The sequence below is a fragment of the Athene cunicularia genome (assembly GCF_003259725.1).
Source record: "Athene cunicularia isolate RWA chromosome 11 unlocalized genomic scaffold, athCun1 chr11_part3, whole genome shotgun sequence".
In the NCBI taxonomy this organism is placed as follows: Eukaryota; Metazoa; Chordata; class Aves; order Strigiformes; family Strigidae; genus Athene; species Athene cunicularia.
This window is the reverse complement of record NW_020799115.1, coordinates 95,560-114,014: the sequence shown is the minus strand read 5'-3', so window position 1 is coordinate 114,014 and position 18,455 is coordinate 95,560. Positions and strand designations below refer to the sequence as shown.

At 49.9% G+C, this 18,455-nt stretch overlaps 1 protein-coding gene across 1 annotated transcript in view; it reads right to left on the bottom strand.

The window, feature by feature from the left end:
• Positions 1-18,455, bottom strand: part of LOC113484652 (hydrocephalus-inducing protein homolog) — a 159,441-nt gene that overhangs the window by 89,609 nt on the left and 51,377 nt on the right. Inside the window, 6 exon segments of the mRNA XM_026857119.1 lie at positions 195-295; positions 1,113-1,348; positions 3,664-3,731; positions 8,002-8,225; positions 10,211-10,329; positions 15,672-15,771. Coding sequence (XP_026712920.1) covers positions 195-295; positions 1,113-1,348; positions 3,664-3,731; positions 8,002-8,225; positions 10,211-10,329; positions 15,672-15,771 — 848 coding nt within the window.

Sequence of the window (18,455 nt, the reverse complement as noted above, 5' to 3'; positions counted from 1 at the left end):
AGGCTCAGGGTCATGCCTGTCCGTGGAGCGCAGGTGCTGCTTTCAGAACACTGCCCATCTCACATCTAGCTGGGCAGAACTACCTCATTAAGCAATACTTGTCATTTGGATATGGAGCCAGCAAACCACGTGCAAGGCAGCGTGGTGCTGGATGCACGAAGAGAGACGACGAGCTGCAAGGAAGGCGCCGATACCTGGCTGTGAGGAGCAGTGCCGACACCGCCCTGCCAACACCGCACACATCCACCACCAGAGCCAGCTCGTATCTCTGCAGAGTGTTGGAACACAGGGTGACCTGGTGGAAGAGAAGAGCATCAAACACTTCATCACTCCCAAAAGCCATCGTCCACCTGCTGTCCTCCGGTTCTTGTTCCACAGGCAGGAAAAGGAGGATTCTGCCCCAACTTCTGCTAGTCCATGGACAGAGCACAGTTGCTAGGAGTAACAAAAGTCTTCTGACAAATCTGCTTTGTTAAATACACCTTGCACTTACCGGGGCATATGTAAGCAGGGTTAGATTAATGATCTACTCCCCATTGTATTAAAATTAAGGGATTAATTTTTAATCTCAACTACAACAGCATAAATGCAGAGACAATCTGTTGACCTCAACAGATTCAGCGTTACACTGGGAAGCTGAGGGCAAAATGCAGCCCAGCTGTGCACTTCATGGCTGTCAGAGCTTTTTCAGTCCCCACTGGAGATCACCGCAGTGAATACAACTCATTCTGCTCATCAGGAGAGGAGAAATAAGACCGGGAACAAAAGCAAAGTGCTTTATACAATGACATCCGTCTTTTTAACAGCCACCTTCCGTCCTCATCCTTCCTCTGCCCACTTTAAACCAAAGAAACTGCTCCAAGCAGCTCTCAAAAACAGATGAATGGCTTCTGCACTTGACCATATGGTACATGATCTTCACCTTACAATTTTAGAAACAAAGCAGTGGTCCTTCAGAAAAGCCCCAGAGTAACCCAGCTAGCAAAAGCCCAACACCAGTGCAGATATCCTATGCATGTTACGCTCAGAGCTAGCGGTGCTAAAGCCCTCCCATCCCTCAGTGATGCTCCAGCTCCACCTGCCAAGCACGTACGGCCGGACTCTTCCCATACCTGGATATCCAGGAATCCCAGGGGGCGGATGGTCCCCCTGTGGGGCTTTATGGTGAATTCGCTTGGCCTGAGGCGATGTTGGGCTCCCTTTCTCTGGAGTAGGCGAGTGCTGTTTGTCATCTGAGCAAAACTGCTGACACTGGGCTCTCCCAGGCCGTCCCCAGGAACACGAAGGTTGAAGGTCAGGGGCACCAAGGAGGTGTTAGTGAGGCGACATGACAAGGTGTGAGGAAAGCCTAGGAAAATGAAACAAATATGAATTTATGCACCAACTGTCCTGTGATTTCTGGTGTGAATAGCCTGTTGTGATAAAACTAGGCTTGGAGTTTAGCTCTTTTCAATCTGAAGTGCAGCTAACTGAGAAGCTACACAAGAAATTAATTGTCACTTAAATTCCATTTTACACTGATCACAGACATTGCTTCCTTGGAAATGCCCACTCTTAGCGATGCTAAACACCAGAAGGTTCTCTCTCTCTTACTGTGAGGAGCTCTCTCACCTGCCCCCAAACAAGTACCAATTAGTTCTCACGAGTGTCTACCCAGACAGACCATTTATTCTGAAAATTCAATCTGTAAAATGCCCTGTGAACTCTGCGAACAGTCCCAGTTTTCAGTATGTAAGAGCAGGGTATTGTCATCGAGGAGAAGCTACTGTAAAAGAAAGGAAGGATGAACTGGGAACGACAGCATGATGCAAAACACTCTAATGCAGTTTATCTAGGCAGGACCCTTAAGGCATCTCTTGTTTGGGGCTACCAGACTGAGCACATGACAACTGAGTTTGGTTTAAGCCCTGTTGGGACCAGATACCACGTTGCTGTTGTCCCTCCCCCACCCTCAGACACAAGTAGGGCACAAACCCCAGGTTGAAATAAGAAGAAATTTAATACAACAATGTAATAAACAATCTGAACAACAACAGGAGCAATGATAACAACAGTAAACAGTAATAACAGTGAACAAGACAAAAGATACACAGAGAAATACCGCAACGATTACAGACAGGCCCATGCTCCCCGCCACCAAAGACACAAAGGAAAAAGTTCCCGCACTCCCGAGCCCAGACCTGACAACCTGCCTGGAGATCCCTTCCCCCTCTCTGCTGGGGAACCTTAACCCTATCCTAGCTGAACCAGGACACAACGCACAGCCCTGCACTGGAGGCAAACCTGATGCTTGCTCAAAAATCAGCAGGAGCCATGTTAGACCTCACCTAACAAATGGGACACGGCTTCCACACTGTGCACTGCGCCCTGCAAAGTTCGACATCACTTGAGCTGTGAAACTCGGCTTCCCTCATGGAAAACCAGTGACACAGTCACATCTGGTGGGGTGTTCTGCAGAGACAGGACATCAGTCCACAGCCTGCTCTGGCCTGGACATCTGGCTGGGCTGGCCAGCTCTGCAAGAAGGAGACATCTCCTGTGGCCTGCTCACCAAGCATTGTTTGTATACAGATGGGAAGGAAAACCAACTGCAGCTACAGTGGGGGGGTCTCCATGTCCAACAACAGTGACCACTGCCAACCTCCAGCAGTTACTGCAGCAGGGAGGCAGGAGGGGCACAAAAAGGACACAAACTTCACAGTCCCAAATGAGACCAAAGTCACCAGATGCAGGTCAGTAATCAGCAGCACAGTTAAAAGAAGCAAAAATACAATAGCTGCCTTCAGCTGAAAAGGCCTATTAATGAAATGAGATCAAGGAGGATGAATCCCCTATTACATCTGCCTGCTGTGCTTCTTGTTGTTTCATTCAAAAGGTAATAAAGAAGTGGCAGAGTGGTGACGGAGGGAGGGGAGAAGCAGCTCAGGAAAGGTAATGAGTCTTCTTAAAAAGTCCATGAACAGCATGAAAACACAGAGGCATCCTGGGCACAGAATGATAATGGCCCTTCAATCAATCCACAACTGATTTCACATTTAAACTGTAGATCATCTCAGTAAAAAGCCTTTTGTGAGCCTGAGATGGAGAACCAGAAGCTGCATTTCAACAGAGGCGCTCCTGGATGCTCAGCCACAGGCTCTGTCAGCAGAGCTGGGCCTGTGGTGTGGAAGGAGGAGCCCATGGTCCAAGGACATCAGTGCCTGATTCAGAGCTACTGCTTGGGCATGTTACCTGGTGGGTGACAACGAGGGGCCCTCACAGCGTTAATTAACATCTGGCACTAAAGGTCAGGAGGGTAACTGGTATCCTTGCCTTGCAACAGGAACATTTACCCAGAGCAGCTACAGGCTAGTACGTGGCTTAAACTCCCTTCTGCTGCAGTCCCATCCCCTGGGCCCTCTGGGCCAAGTCATTCTGCTGCCAAGGACTGGGAGGTTGGGGCTGAACAGACTATGAGGACACCAGAAAATACTGGCTTAATCCCTTGGTCCTATTTGAATCTCACAATGGCACAAGACAGCCTAAACAACCAGCAGCCCTGGCTTTAACACCCTGAAGGCTGTGATGGAGGAGCACATGTAACAGATGGTCTTATGTTAAAGTGCTCAATTTTGGTAATTCACAGAGCTCCCAACCTGTGGCCCAAGCCCAGGGCACACTCACCGAAGGAGACATCACCGAAGTGGAGGGCAGGGACATCGAAATGAAAAGTCGGTCCAGTGACACAGCCCCTGCAAGGACAAAGACAGGCAGATATGGCATTGGCTGGGTTAGAGAGAATGGCAAAGCCTTCAGCTTTCCTTATCACTGGGGTGGGTAAAAGCTGCTCTCAGAACCACGGTGGGCTTCAAATCAACCTGTCAGCCCTGTGCTCAGCACAGCACACATGGGGACAGCAAGCAGCCAAAGCAAAGTGGTCAGCAGCCGACAGCTGCTGCTGAGGCTCAGGGCACCGCGGCAGGATGTGCCACCAGTCAGGTCCCTGAACAAGTGATGGCTCTGTGCCTCAGTTTCCCCACCCGTCATGTGATGGACAGAGGTGTCCACACACAAGGGGACTCACTGTAATGAGCCTTCCCAGCCACAGGTTCCCTGCTTTGGTATTTCCTAGCTGGAACTGGTATTTCCATGGAGCATATGAACACCTTTCTCAGAAGGCCTGATCCACACAATCATTACACATGCAGGACTTTCAGACATGAATCCAAGGGAGCCCTAAACATCCACTGAGAAGAGCAGCAACAGTTCTACGCAGGGGACAGTTGAATCTTGGAAGTAAGTATCAGCTTGTCACCAGTGCACCAGCTGACACATCCAAGGGCAACATGTCTTAAACAGCTGAACACAGGTGTCCTGAACCCACCTCATCACCTCGCCCATCCTTCAACTCAGCAGACAGGCTCCGAACTCCAAAACTCACTCACATCCACTGAAATCAGTACTTGAAGATGCATAACAAGCATCAATTGACTTAATGGTTGATGACAATCAATGCCAGCTCTGCCTCAGTTAAAAATCAAGGGCCACAGTGAACAGTGCTTTCTCATTTTATTCACAGGACTCCTACTGTCATTATCCACATGTTCTGCACATGAACAGACCCCAGCATCCCACAGGAGGGACCTGTGTCCATCCGTGGTGTCCCATTTCCAGCATCCCTTTCCAAACACCAAGGAAACAAGCATCCAGCACTTCGTGAGGTTGGTTTCCAAGTAACAAATAATCACCTATGGTCTTGGCACCTTCTGACTGCATATTCAAAGAACACTCAAAAAATGACTTTCAGGAGTTTCAATCCAACACTACATCTCGATTCTTGCAGCTCAATCAGCTCCTAAGAATGAGCCCAGTACCAAATCCCTGCTAATAGTGAAGTTCCCTCTCCAGGGACCTCACATAACCAGATTTGACCTCCCAAGCCCTAACAGCTTACTCTAGATGTAGCAAAGGGAGCAGATATGCTTTCTGTCACAGCATTTGCCAGGAGACAATGAAAAACTACCTCCAGATCAGCCACAACTGGGGATGACACTGGGAAACTGCCAAGGATAAGCCTTGCCAGGCAAGTGGGGAAATGACTGCCATTTCTCCTGAGTGCACCGAATCTGTGCTCTGGGAAGTTAAACTGGAATGACTGCCCAGAAGGCTCAGGCAAGGAGCCAACCCAGAGCTGGTAGCAGTACAGCTTGCAAGAGAAGGGAGGGAAAGGCAGTGGTTTTGGCAACAACTGTGTTTTACATTAGCATTAAGTAATGCATGTATGAAGAGAGATCAGGGTGCTGGCAGAGCAGGAAGGATAACACAAGGTGGGAGAGGAACTGCTTGAGCTCTCATCCCCGTTCCTTCCTTTGCAGCCCAGTGTCCCACCAGCCAGCTTGCCTCTGTTCAAAAGAACCAGAAGCTTTTCTCCATGGAGGATGAAATCCTGCACAAAACTTTCTGACGAGGGAGGCTCAGCTTGACCTGGTGAGTGGACATCTCAAGGCATTTGAAAACAAACATCTTGAGCTGTGGGGCTGGAGAATGACAGAAGGGCTGGAGAGGGATCCTTGAAAAGGGCGAGACGCAGCTCAAGGAGGCAGATGCCATCTCAGGGAGGAGAGGACTGCAATGGGAATTGCTGCTGAGGGACAGCTGCATGGGAGCAGGCAGGTGTGCCAGGGTGCCATCAGATGGGTTGCATAGGAGCCACCATCCAGGGAGGAAGGGTACAAGGATGGGGAAGAAATAAATAAAAAAGGACCAGCAATCCTCTTTCACTGAGACAGAAGGTCTGCACTGAGCCCAGGGAGGTGCTGGCCAAACAGAGCAGAGTAGCCACAGAGAAGGGGAGGGTGTGCTGGGCACTGAGAGGCAGGGCATCAGTGGGGAAAAAAGGACGACTTCATTTGGCTGTGGGGAATCCAAGACACAACCGTCCCTCGGACAGCTCCTTCCTTCCTTCCCCAGGAGCAAGGCCACTGCAGGGCAGAGGCAGCGGGCACTGTCCAAGCAGTACTGTATTCTACCTGTGGTAAGTGCAGCCTTACCAGCAAAACCTGCCCTTGCTCAGGGAGAAAGCTGCTCATGCAATAACACCCCGTGACCAATTTGGGGGAGGCACAGAGGAGAATAAGTTATTCGATTGTGAAATGTTCCCTCTTGATTTCCAGAAAAAGCAGCACTTTCCCTCCAAACACAAAGCCAACGTAATAGTTACTCTACTGAGGTCAACAGACCTACTCATGACTTCTCTTGCAAAGTAATCACCTTATTGGTAACATTGAGCGTAGATTCCTCCCATTGCTTTACTGCCTTTGTCTAGAGCCTCCCAGCAGCAGCAGCCCAGGAGGCTGGTTGCCAAGGAGGCACAGCCAGCCCCACAGTTCCAGAGCACCCAGCGCCAGCTTTCCTGCCTACACCACGTCATCCCACCAGCCCGTGGTTAAAGACCAGCTGGGACAAGTTTGCATGCTGTTGCAGTCCTGAGAAGTGAGCTTTGCCTCTCCTATCATCAGTTTTTTCCCCCTTCTCCCCTCTGCTTGGTGAGGATTATCTCTTGCCATGGCACCAGCCCACGGGACGATGCCCGAGCCCCTGTGACAGCACCTGTTGCAGAGCTCCCCGTCTGCCCCATCAGCACTGCTCTGGCTGCAGAGAGGAGGCACCACCACAGCACTGGCTGCACAAGAGGACAGCTTGTCCCAACCCATGAGCATGAGAGGTGATGCTGAGGCTGCTGCTACCCATTTTGGATGGATTATTAATAGAGGATTTTAAGAACACTGCCTCTGGCTGCAGCCACCCAGGCTGGCCCATCCCCAAAGCCCTGCTGGCCTTGCTGGGTGTTCAGGGGGGGTGGCCCAGACCAGCTACAGCCCAAAGCTAATGCCATCCCACTGTCTGCCGTGGCCCAAGGGGGTATGAGCTATCTGTAGGAAGGAGTCACTCCAGCTCCGGGGTACCCAGACTGGGCAGCAGACATCTCCACACCATTCCTGTACAGCCTCCACTCCAACTGTTTTCCAGCACGGGTAGTCACTTAAAGCCCCAGGGCCCTCACACAGAGAAGTGTGAGAACCTGCTGCTACCAAATTCTGTGCAAACAGCATCCTGGAAAGTCACAGAGCCACACGCCTCAACCCTGAAGGCAAAGCTGCTTCCCAGAGGAACCCAAGACTTTGAAAGTTAAACTGGGTATTGAGAGCACAGGAGGCATGGTCACAGGTGGCAGCAGGTCGAGGGAGCTGATCCTGCCTCTCTACTCCACTCTGGTGAGACCCCCCTGCAGGGCTGTGTCCAGCTCTGGACTCCTCAGCACAAGGTGGACATGGACCTGTTGGAGCGGGGCCAGAGAACACCACAAGAATGATCAGAGGGATGGAACACTTTTCCTGTGAGGAAAGGCCCAGAGAGCTGGGATTGTTCAGCTTGGAAAAGAGAAGGCTCTAGTGAGACCTTACTGTGGCCTTTCAGTACTTCAGGGGGGCTTATAAGAAAGATTCAGACTGGCTTGTTAGTAGGGCCTGGGGTAATGGTTTTAAACTTACAGAGGGAAGATTCAGACTAGATATAAAGGAAAAACATTTTTACAGTGAGGGTGGTGAGACACTGGCACAGGTTGCCCAGAACGGTGGTAGATGCCCCATCCCTGGAAACATCCAAGGTCAGCCTGGACAGGGCTCTGAACAACCTGATCAAGTTGATGATGTCCCTGCACATTGCAGAGGTGTTGGACTAAATGACCTTTAAAAGTCCCTTCCAACACAAACTATTCTACAATTCTACGATTTCCTCTCGCAGACAATCAAACTTCATTTGCTGCTGCAGCTGCAAGGCTCAAAATGGAGTCAAGGTTAAAAAGCCTTGGCTCTCAGTGTGGGGATGCTAGGATCTGAGCCAAGACTAAGACCTTAGACAACATCTTTTTTTCTCTGTTCCATCTTAAAATGAGGTAGGTGGGAGATGATTACCCAGAGACAGCTACAGATGTGCCCACCAAGCTCCTATAACCCTCCTCACCTGATTGTCAAGGTCACAGGCTCAGGGGATCCATTCACACTGAACCTGAATTCTTCTTTGAACTCCCCCAGGCTGGTGGAACTGAAGGAGATCCGGATGACTTGGAGCCCCTCAGGTAAAATGATGCCCTCCTGAGGGAGGAAGGTGAAGCAGGAGCCCAGAGCTGTAGCTGGAGGGACCAAGTTGAAGACAGCATCAATGGCTCCTTTGTTAAACAGGACCACCTGCAGCAGCAAGAAAGCAGAATGGAAATACATAAGGAATCTTCCTTTCTTACAGAAGGCTGATTTGTTTTCTGATTAAGCAATTAACGTCTGTAAAAAACAGATGATGCTGTGTGCTGCTGCTTGGCAGAAACCAAAGAAAATACAAGTGGACAAGTTCTGCCTTTGGGTTTTTCATGCAAAGCAGTGACAGCTTCATAGAACCAGTCACTTGGGGTTTATTCCACTGACACAGAGCAGCCCACTTCAACTTGCAGTGCAGAGGAGCTGCTCAGCATCACCAAGTCCATTCTGACCTATCTCTAAGAGCAACGAAGGGCACTTGCAGCTTTACTAGTGAATCATCACACAAGTGATTCTGCTCCCGATGAGTCTGATCCTGCCGAGGGCACAACACGTCACAGCCAACAAGTTTACTGCAGGTAGAAGACACCTCAGGGCAGCACTATAACCAGCTTCAGAAGCATTCCCCAACTCTGCTACAGTATGTGATTTAGGTTTCTTATTTTTTTCTTTAATGGGATACTTTCTTAGTCTTTGCTCAGACAGATGTGTCAGAAAAGGATGAGTATGCGGTGCACAGCAGCTCCGTCTACTCCAAAGAATTTCTCTTTCCTAAATATTCACAGCCACCATCCAAGACTTTACCATTATCAGAATAAACTGCAAATTTAGAACTAAGCTGTATTTTGTTGAACACTCGAGATCTACTGCCTCAAACAAGTGACACAATCCTGCAGCACTTGTTGAGATTCAGCTCTTCTCACATTGGGCGAGTAATGCCCACAGCTGCTGCGAGTACCAGCACGCTGTCAGCCACCAACAAACCCACCCGAAGCAAAGCAGTAAAATTTCTGATTGCTGCAGGGTCCTGCCATTTCCATGGACTTAACTATCTGTTTTGGGTTTCTTTTCCCTAATTTTTCTCTTTGTAAAACCTGGTAGAAAAATCGAGACAGAAGCAGAGAGATGTCCCGTATTTTTAGATTTTGCAGCTACTGTTAAAAATATTCATGTATTCAAGCTCTGCAAGGGTAACCTGAAAACTACTCTCTCCTCTCATGTCTTTTACACCTCAGTTACAAATTGCACTCAGGGATCCTGCGCTGAGCTGAGGTTTACCTCCAGTCTACCTGCTCAGCACAGCACTAACAGTATCATCTACTTAGTCACATTTTCTCAAGTAATGAAAATAATAAAATTATAGAGAATCAATAAAATATCACCATTCAAAATGCATAGAGAGCACAATATTTTGGTAAGAAAACACCTTGATGTGTCCTTCCCTGCCACAGTCAAGCTTTTCCAAGTATTGCCTCATTTCCTACCTCTTTCACTTGCACTCTTATTTTTCTGCAGTGGGGGCAAGGGGAGGCAAATATGTAGAAAGTTCCTTTGCTTCACTTCCAGAAATGCTTTGCTCTTCATAAAGATGCAGCAAATCTGTAGTGGCAAGAGACTGGTCAGCAAGGGAAAGCACTCCCAGTTCCATGGCCAGACCCAGCTCTGAGCCAGAGGCTGCACAGATTTCCTCCAGCTCCCAGGACCGGTAGCGCCCACTTAACCGAAAACTGGTTGCAATGGCCTGGAGTTCCAACACAGTACATTTGATCCAGCTACTTTTTAACAGCCTGAGTACAAAGTTTCATCCAGGGCTGAAACAAAAGCCTCTGAATATTTATCTTTTTGTCCCAGTGTTGCTTTCATGTGTCAAGGGGGTACTTTTTCACAGGAAACCTCCCAGCTGACCTCCAAGGAAGATTGCCAAAAAGCAGGGATTAAAACTTCACAAACAATTTACGCACGTTTCAGACACCATCAGAAGTATCCAGATTCTGGGAAAGCCCCTGAATTTGACTAGTATGTCAAATATTCCATGCTCACAATGAACCGAGTTGCCAGAAATCCCACAGGTCCACAAGGCTCACTGCTGCCCCGGGAACCATCACAATCCCCCCACCCCCTCAGTAATCCTGACTGCTCACCTCATAGCTGTGGTCTAATCCAATAAACACCTTCCCGATGTCCAGCTGCTCACAGCTGAAGCAGAGCCGAGGCCCTATGCCTTCTCCTGTGATGCGCAGGGGCAGCCTGGTCTCGCGGCCTGCGGAGAGATTTCCACTTCAGGACAGTAATTGCCTCTGTTATCCCGGACTGTCCAGGCTGCCTCGGTGTTCCTCCCTGACTCTGGGCTGGATGGGAACAGCTCTAGGTGCTCCAGGAGGAGACACAGGACTCTTACCTGCCCTCAGGAGATATGCCTTGGGGCTGGCTTCTAATTTCTAACCAACCCCTCGGGCTGGCTTCTCATTTAGCCATCAGTTTGCACCCTGAAAAGTGATGCTGAGTTTAAAACACAATCTCTGAATTTCTTCCCATGTGCTTAGACAAGCTCTGAAATCCATTCAGTGAAGGCACAAAGCAGAACTGAAGGTAAAAATATGCCATCTGTACTGATGCAATCAGAGACAAAAGCACAGGAGCCGAGAAGTACGAGCCCAGGCAAGGCGAAGCTCCCTGCTAACTTGCTGTGCACGTCTGAGAGCTCCCTACAGCAGGCAGAGCACCTCAGCTCTGCCCGTGCCTGACACACAGCTCCGTGCCTGGGGCTCCAGGGCTCACCTCCTGCAGCAGCACCTAAATAAGACAGGGATTTGTGATCTCCAGAGAGCGGCACTCGCCTGCGCCCACCATGATACTGAGAGCTCAGCTTTGTAAAGACACCTTACCTGAAGCATGCTGAACAGTTATGGAAAACCTCACTGCTGAGGTCAGAGAATCCAGGAACATACTGCTAATACACACAGCCCTTGCTGCAAAGGGAACCGAGACTGCAAGGCTTATAGCTGAACACCGAGATCCTCATTTTCTTCCGTAAGCCTGCTAAGATGACAGGGTGGGATCTTGCAGTCTGAAGGCTGTTCTGAGCCACTGCAGCAACTTCAAGTGCCTGAACCCTGGCTCCAGTTTGGGCTTGGGTCTCCCTGGCATCCCATCCTACTCTGCACAGAAAGTGAGTAGCACAAGGAAAAGAAGAAAGGCCCAGAAGTTGTATCTAACCTTCAGTGTAGTTTTCGTGCAAAAATATTCTTGTCTTTTTGTGTAATGCTCACCATTAATTAAAGATTAGGGATTGAAGGTTGATTTTTTTATCTGCTGCACACAGTTATTCCAGAATGTCCAAAACTACTTCCTATTGCAAAGAACAGCCCAGGTGGGACAACACAATGACTAGATCACAACTTGAAAAAACTCTCCTGGAAACAGCCTTTTTAGTGATTGCTGACTTTCTGATCTTGCAACCATGGAATGAGGATGTTTGATAATGTCCAAGCCAGAAAGGAAGAGTGAAGAAGCTCTTGTTGAATTCAACATTTTTCAAATGGATCCAGACCAAGCCCAGCTGATAGCAGAGATGACCGTTAGGTTGCACAGCTCAGGCATTAATTGGAGGGCTGTGTGTTTCTATTTCACAGGCACCATAAAAGAGGCAGTATTGGGTGCTCACTGTCAAAAGATCACTCCACCCTGCATCTCATATGGCTTAATTTTCATTAAAAAGTCTAGCTCTGAACAACCAAAGCTCTTAGGAAATGGCAGAGATTTCCAAGTGACAAGCTCTTGTCCATGATCATGCTGAGACACACATTCCATGGCCACTGCAGTCAAAACTCAGTGGTAGTTCTCCTTCTGCAATAGGTCTTCAACCTCTCCAGAAGGTCTCTGGAAACCACCTTTTCTTCTACCCTACACTGAACTTGAAACTTTAGGAAATGCCAGAAATGCGGCTCTTCCTCCTTCCAGGTGAACCACAGAGTGGGCTTTTCCCAAAGGAGGAGGAGCAGACTAAACTGCATGCAGCATTCAGGGGAGCTGAGAGGGAAAAAGAGAGAGTATGTCCTCCTGTTTGCTGGGAGCTGGGGCTTCCAGGAGCATCCAGCCTTTGCCCAAGGCCTGGCTACAGCTGGGCTGTGGCCCTGAGATGCTCCCACCGTAACACGTCCCCGAGCACACAGGACAAGGGCATGGAGGGGCTACAGCCTTGTCCTCAGTCCCAAACCAACCCCTGGTGCTGTGGAGCGAGCACTGGGATCTCAGCAGGAATAACGCAGTGGCAGGTCACAGGGTGCACAGGGTGGCACTGCTGACTTGCTTTCAAATAAACAGGGGTCTAGGTGGCCCAACAGCAAGGGGCTCTGCTGCCAAAGGCCTTAACTTCTGCTGCTTTCTGACACTCAGTTGCTTGTTCACAGAATGTCCCCGTCCCTTGTGACTGGTTTTGAACTCTGGATGTAGTTTACTGTGACTTTAGTAAAGCCTTTGACACTTTCCCGCAGCATTCTCCTGGCAAAACTGGCTGCTCATGGCTTGGATGGGCACACGCTTTGCTGGGTAAAAATCTGTCTGGGTGGCCGGGCCCAGAGAGTTGTGGTGAATGGAGTTAAATCTGTTGGCGGCTGGTCACGAGTGGTGTCCCCCAGGGCTGGGTTTTGGGGCCACTCCTGTTTAACATCTTTATTGATGATCTAGACAAGGGGATCGAGGGCACCCTCAGTCAGTTTGCAGATGACACCCAGTTGGGCGGGAGTGTTGATCTGCTTGAGGGCAGGGAGGCTGCAGAGAGACCTGGACAGGCTGGAGCCATGGGCTGAGCCCAACTGCATGAGCTTCACTGAGAACAAATGCCGGGGGCTGCCCTTGGGCCACAACAACCCCCAGGGGGGCTACAGGCTGGGGGAGGAGTGGATGGAGAGCTGCCAGTCAGAGAGGGACCTGGGGGGTGATTGACAGCCGGCTTAACAGGACCCAGCTGTGTGCCCAGGTGGCCAAGAAGGCCAATGGCATCCTGGCTTGTGTCAGCACTGGCATGGCCAGCAGGGACAGGGAAGGGATCTGAGCCCTGTGCTCGGCACTGGTGAGGCCGCCCCTCGATGAGTGGGTTCAGTTTTGGGCCCCTCACACCAAAAAGGCCATTGAGTGACTCGAACGTGGCCAGAGAAGGGCAACGGAGCTGGGGCAGGGTCTGGAGCACAGGTCTGCTGGGGAGCGGCTGGGGGAACTGGGGGGGTTCAGTCTGGAGAAGAGGAGGCTGAGGGGAGACCTCCTGGCCCTCTGCAACTCCCTGCCAGGAGGGGGCAGAGAGGGGGGATGAGTCTCTGGAGCCAAGGAGCCAGCGCCAGGCCCCGAGGGAATGGCCTCAAGCTGCCCAGGGCAGGGTCAGGCTGGCTCTGAGGAAGGATTTCTGTGCAGAAGGGGCTGTTGGGCGTTGGAATGGGCTGCCCAGGGCAGGGGGGGAGTCCCCATCCCTGGAGGGGTTGAAGAGTCGGGCTGACCCAGCGCTGAGGGATCTGTGGGAGTTGGGAACTGTCAATGTTAGGTCAATGGTTGGACTGGAGGATCTTCAAGGTCTTTCCCAACCTAGACGATTTTGTGATTCTGAGATTAAATACTTGCCAAGGGCAAATTTCAAACCACTTCTTAACCACCAGCTCTGCAAGTTGCGCAGTGCTGATCAATTCTATAAATCACTGCATGCAGAAGCCCGTGCTTGGCAAGTCATGGAGGCACCTGCAAAAAAGTGGAGGCCAGCAAAGCCTCTTTCCAGCGGGGCATGAGATCCAGCTGCACAACTCACAGGGCTGCACTGGGGCCAAGCTCCCAAGCATTCACAGCAAGGGACACACACCCTCTGCAAACCATCCTCCAAAGGGGTTTGTGACTGGCATGCAAATGCATGAGGAAGGCAGTCACATTTCTTAGAAGAATCAAGAAGCAAAATAAATGGATTCTATGGTTAAAGATCACTGCTTTCTTCTTTAAACTCTTCTTGCACTCAGGGACCTTGACTCTGGGACAGTTTCCACCCTGATAATACAGCGGATCAGCTCTGGTTTGTAAGGGAGGGGGCTAGGTGCATCATTTAAATACCCTCCTTGAGGTTCTCTTCCAAGCAGACAGTGGAGGAGTTAAGTTCTGCCAAGGGCCCATCAGGACCTTTTCAAGAGCAAGCTTCTCTTTGTAATCACACATCATTTGCCCAGCTCCATTTCCTATAACTCTCAGACCAGCTCAAGGGTTGCATGCAAGTAGTTTTCCTATTTCTCTGCAGCAAAAACACTCTCCTGTCACAACCCCTGGAGACACCTGCAGCAAAATGACAGACACTCTCATCACCAGAGCAAAAATCCCAGAGGAAGCACACACCGATCGAGGAATCCCTCAGGAGCAACTTTTTAAATCAATCCTTTCCTTCCACAGCTCTAGCAGCTGCAGCTGGTGGGCAGGAAGACACTTTGTGAACACAAGCCCTGGGTAATTACTGGAGGTGGCATTTGCCAAGTAAACCCTGCGCAATTACAGTATAAATAAAAAGCTGTTTCATGACACTTGTATCCCTCAGCTTAGGACAGTAAGGAGAGCAACAAAGCAGCTGGGTTAGTGACTTCAGCACACTCCAGAACATGCGCCTGGCTGCTGGAGGACCACGGGCCTCACACCTCTTAATCTTTGATGGGGAAAACCCATCATGTTCCCTGGCTGGAAGTCTGACAGTGCTCTCCCAGTCTTGAAAAACACCTTAAGCAGCACCACGCAGAGACAGAGAGGAAGTACGAGGTCACCCAAACCCCGCAGCCTGCTGCAGGCACTCCCTGCCCCAGGCACTCCCTGCCCCATGCTAGCACAGCAAAGCCATCACCTCTCCCAGGGCACAGAAGGTGCAGCTCAGGGGGGCCAGAGATAACTGCTCCCAGCAAAAGACACGATGGCACTTCTGTAAGACAGGATGAGCATAAAGCTTGCCTAGCAGACTGCTTGGACTCTGATTTCAAGGGAGAGCGCTCACCCCGCTGAGCACAGCAAGCCCTGCGCAACGTACCCGGAGGCACCACAGACTCAGAGCCACAAGGTGACAATTCCCACGTGCTGGCCAGAGGTGTCCTGCAGACAGCCTGTGCTCAGCAGGGCTCAGCCACCCAAGGTCTGGCAGTGTCGGGGTAGCAAGAGGGGATCCAGGCTCTGGAAGCACATTTGTAACTCAGCTCCTACTGCCTCAGGAGTCTGATGATGCATCCGTGTAATAAAGACTCCTCCTGGAGGCAAATGGTGTACAGGGACTTGCTGCTCGCCCACTGAAGCTGTCTAGCTCTGTAGCTCTTTGGCCTCTACAGGCACCTGGCAGCAGAGCAAATGCTGGCAAACCCACGGCATGAGAACTTATCCCTTCACTGCCTCAGCTGTTCTGGGATCAGTGACCCAGGCTTGTAGCCACACACCCTGAGGGCTGGCCTTGGACAGGAGACCACCTGGAAACTGCAGGGGCAGCAGGCATGTGCCAGCACCCTGCTGACCACTGACCCTTCCTACCAACTACACAAGAATAGAGGGACCTGCAAGACTACTTGTGCCTCCACCGTGGGTAACAGAAGCAGGAGAAAAGAGCTGTACCTGAGATGTCGCAGTAGACAGTTTGTTGATAGACTCTGGCTTCTCGTGGTCTAAAGATCACGTTAACTTCAGCTGAAGAATTTGGCCAAATATCTCCCTCCTGAAACAGAAGGAGACAGCAAACCATTTATCTTCAAATGTCACATTTCTTGTTTTCAACCGCAGCCCTGTAGCCTTTATTTAGAGCATCAGTGAAGAGCAGGGAACAAGCAACAGTTATCAACAAAATTTATGGGAGTTTGGAAGCAGCTGCAAAAAAACTTTCTAAGTCTCTTCCTTTTATTGGCATCTGGTAAGAGGCATTTTGTTAAATTAGAGCTATAACCAAAGCAACCAGGCTCACACTCCAGTGAATCAAGTAGGATTTCTCCAGAGGTGCCAGCCAGTTTAAGAAAAAGGTCCCTCTCGCCTCCAAACCTTCCCGTGTATCCCCGTAGCACTATGGCTACATGACTTTTACTCAGATCAGGAGAGATTTAACAAATAAAATAGAATTTTCCATTCTTAGTTACAAAGGTGCTGCCTCTTATACCCTTCACTTGTACATGCACATAAGTATTTAACGTACTGCGGTGAGTGGGGCACGCAGCACCAAGCAGAACGAGCCATCCTGCCTGGGGGGAAAAAGAAGAACAGGCTCCTGCCCGCTGGCGGCTGCTTCTGCCCCAAGCCGTGAGCAGCCAGCCAGCACACAGGCTCCTCCAGCTGACGGATGATCTGGCAAAGTAGTTGAGACACAGATGCATCCTGTTTCTCTCTGCAAGGTGCACACACTCCTGCTACTCTGAACACAGTCTCGGACAAGAAGAGACGGGATTTGCTTACAGCTCCACACCTCTTTTAACCAACAGGTTCTTTTCCATGTCATGCTCTTGGCTCAGGGAAATCTAGGCCATGCTACCTGTGTGTCTGCAACTCTCTGCTGACTCCTCGGGGTCTTCTCCCTCTGCTTCTCCCCCAAAGAGTCCTGGCACTGGCGCTCAGTCCCTAGGAGCCTTGTCGCACAGTTTCGGAGGCATGCCTGGTTTCTAAAGGCTCTCACTTCTTGCAACGGGTTTAAACAAAGACACCACTTACACCCCCTGAACTCCTAGCATTACAAATGTTTCTTTGTGTATTTGTTGACATAAATATAGGCACCTCTGACAACTGTAATAATACTCTACAAGTGTTGGAGAACGGCTTGCAGAGAGCAAGGCCATAGCTCCCTGCAGAAGCTGATTGCAGCCACCTGAGGTAAACAGAGGAAAAAAACCCAGGGTACAGTGATGCTAACAGGGACTGTTGTGAGAACAAGGAGGTAAGTTGGGGCGCATTATGACCTTGGGGGTGAGAGTAAGGCAGCCCTGGGAGGGAAGCAGGTTCACAGCAAGAAAGATGTTTATGCATACCAGAAATGCCACAAGGGGCTGGGATATTACAATGTGACCTTTGAGATGTACCCAATGGCTGAGATATTATAATGTAGTTTCTTAAATGTATCCAATAGAGTTGCAAGTAGTGTATTGTAGAGTGCTTATATACGGTATGATTTCTTTTAATAAAGTTGAAGCTTGCTCTATCATTCACATTGAATCGGCTGCTTGCTTCCTCCGCCCGCCGCATACAAGGAATGAAAAATTCAGCTTATAGAAGGAGACAAACAGAGTTCTTTTTCTATCAACAAAGTGAGGCTTTGATTCTACATGCTGCTGGGTATCCTCACTGCTTTGTCCAGAAGAGTCTGGAACTGAGTGGAGCCTCTGGCACCCCTGCAGCAAAAATATTAAATAACTATAATACTTCCCATCAACTTAGCCTTTATAGCTCAAAGGACAGCCCCCACAAAAATCGAAGAGCTATGACATGGTGAGTTATTGGGCTGCAGCTGCAAATAATTCCCTAATGCACAGCCTGCTGAGTCAACAGAACAGAGGGAAGAACTGTGAAATAACTCACAGAAAATACTGTGACTTATTTCTCCTGGGAAATTAAAATAGGCTGTTGAAGAGGTTCCTTGCATTCCTGCTACCCCGCAGCGGAAAAAAAGAACTGCTGCTTGAAAGGAAATGCTTCATTACCCACCCTTGCAGGCTACTGCTACACACGTCCGAGCCTCGGGGCACCTCAGGAGCCAGCCACGTGCCTGGGCTACGTGTTCTCTATAGGATGGCAGTGGAGTCAGAGCATGGAGAGCCACTGTGGATGGTAACCAGGACAGATGTAGAACTATGCAGTGCTGTGAACAGGGTATTGCAACACTTCTGGATGCAACACTTCTGGCCTCAGACAGGCTGCAACTGGCAGGTGTCATAAAACACAGACAGTGGATGTACGATGTTACAGCACAACCACTCCAGCTGTCATGCCCTGGCTTTGCCACAGCATAAAGTATGATGATACAGGAGGGGATGGCACACTGGGACTCACAGCTACACAAGTGATCTCTCTGCAAGAGCCCAGTTGTAAATACATGCGGATCCTATTTCTCCTCCCTCAGCCCCTAAATAATGAGAATCTGCTGGATCTCCACCAGTCTGAATGAGAAAAAGCTGGTCTTGAAAAGCCAGGCACCACCAACTGCTGGCCAAATCATCTGCTTTGCTTTGCAGAGGGAGAAGGCAATCCATGGAAGGAAATCCCACTCAAAGCAGTCAAAGAAACAAAAGACAGAGCTGGCAAAAGAAGCACTAAAATGACACTCAAAAGTGCATCCGGTCAGCTCAAGGCACTTAGGAGAAAGGCAGTGCCAAAGCTAACATCTGCCTCTTTCCATAAATAACTGAGCACACAGGGAGCTGTGGG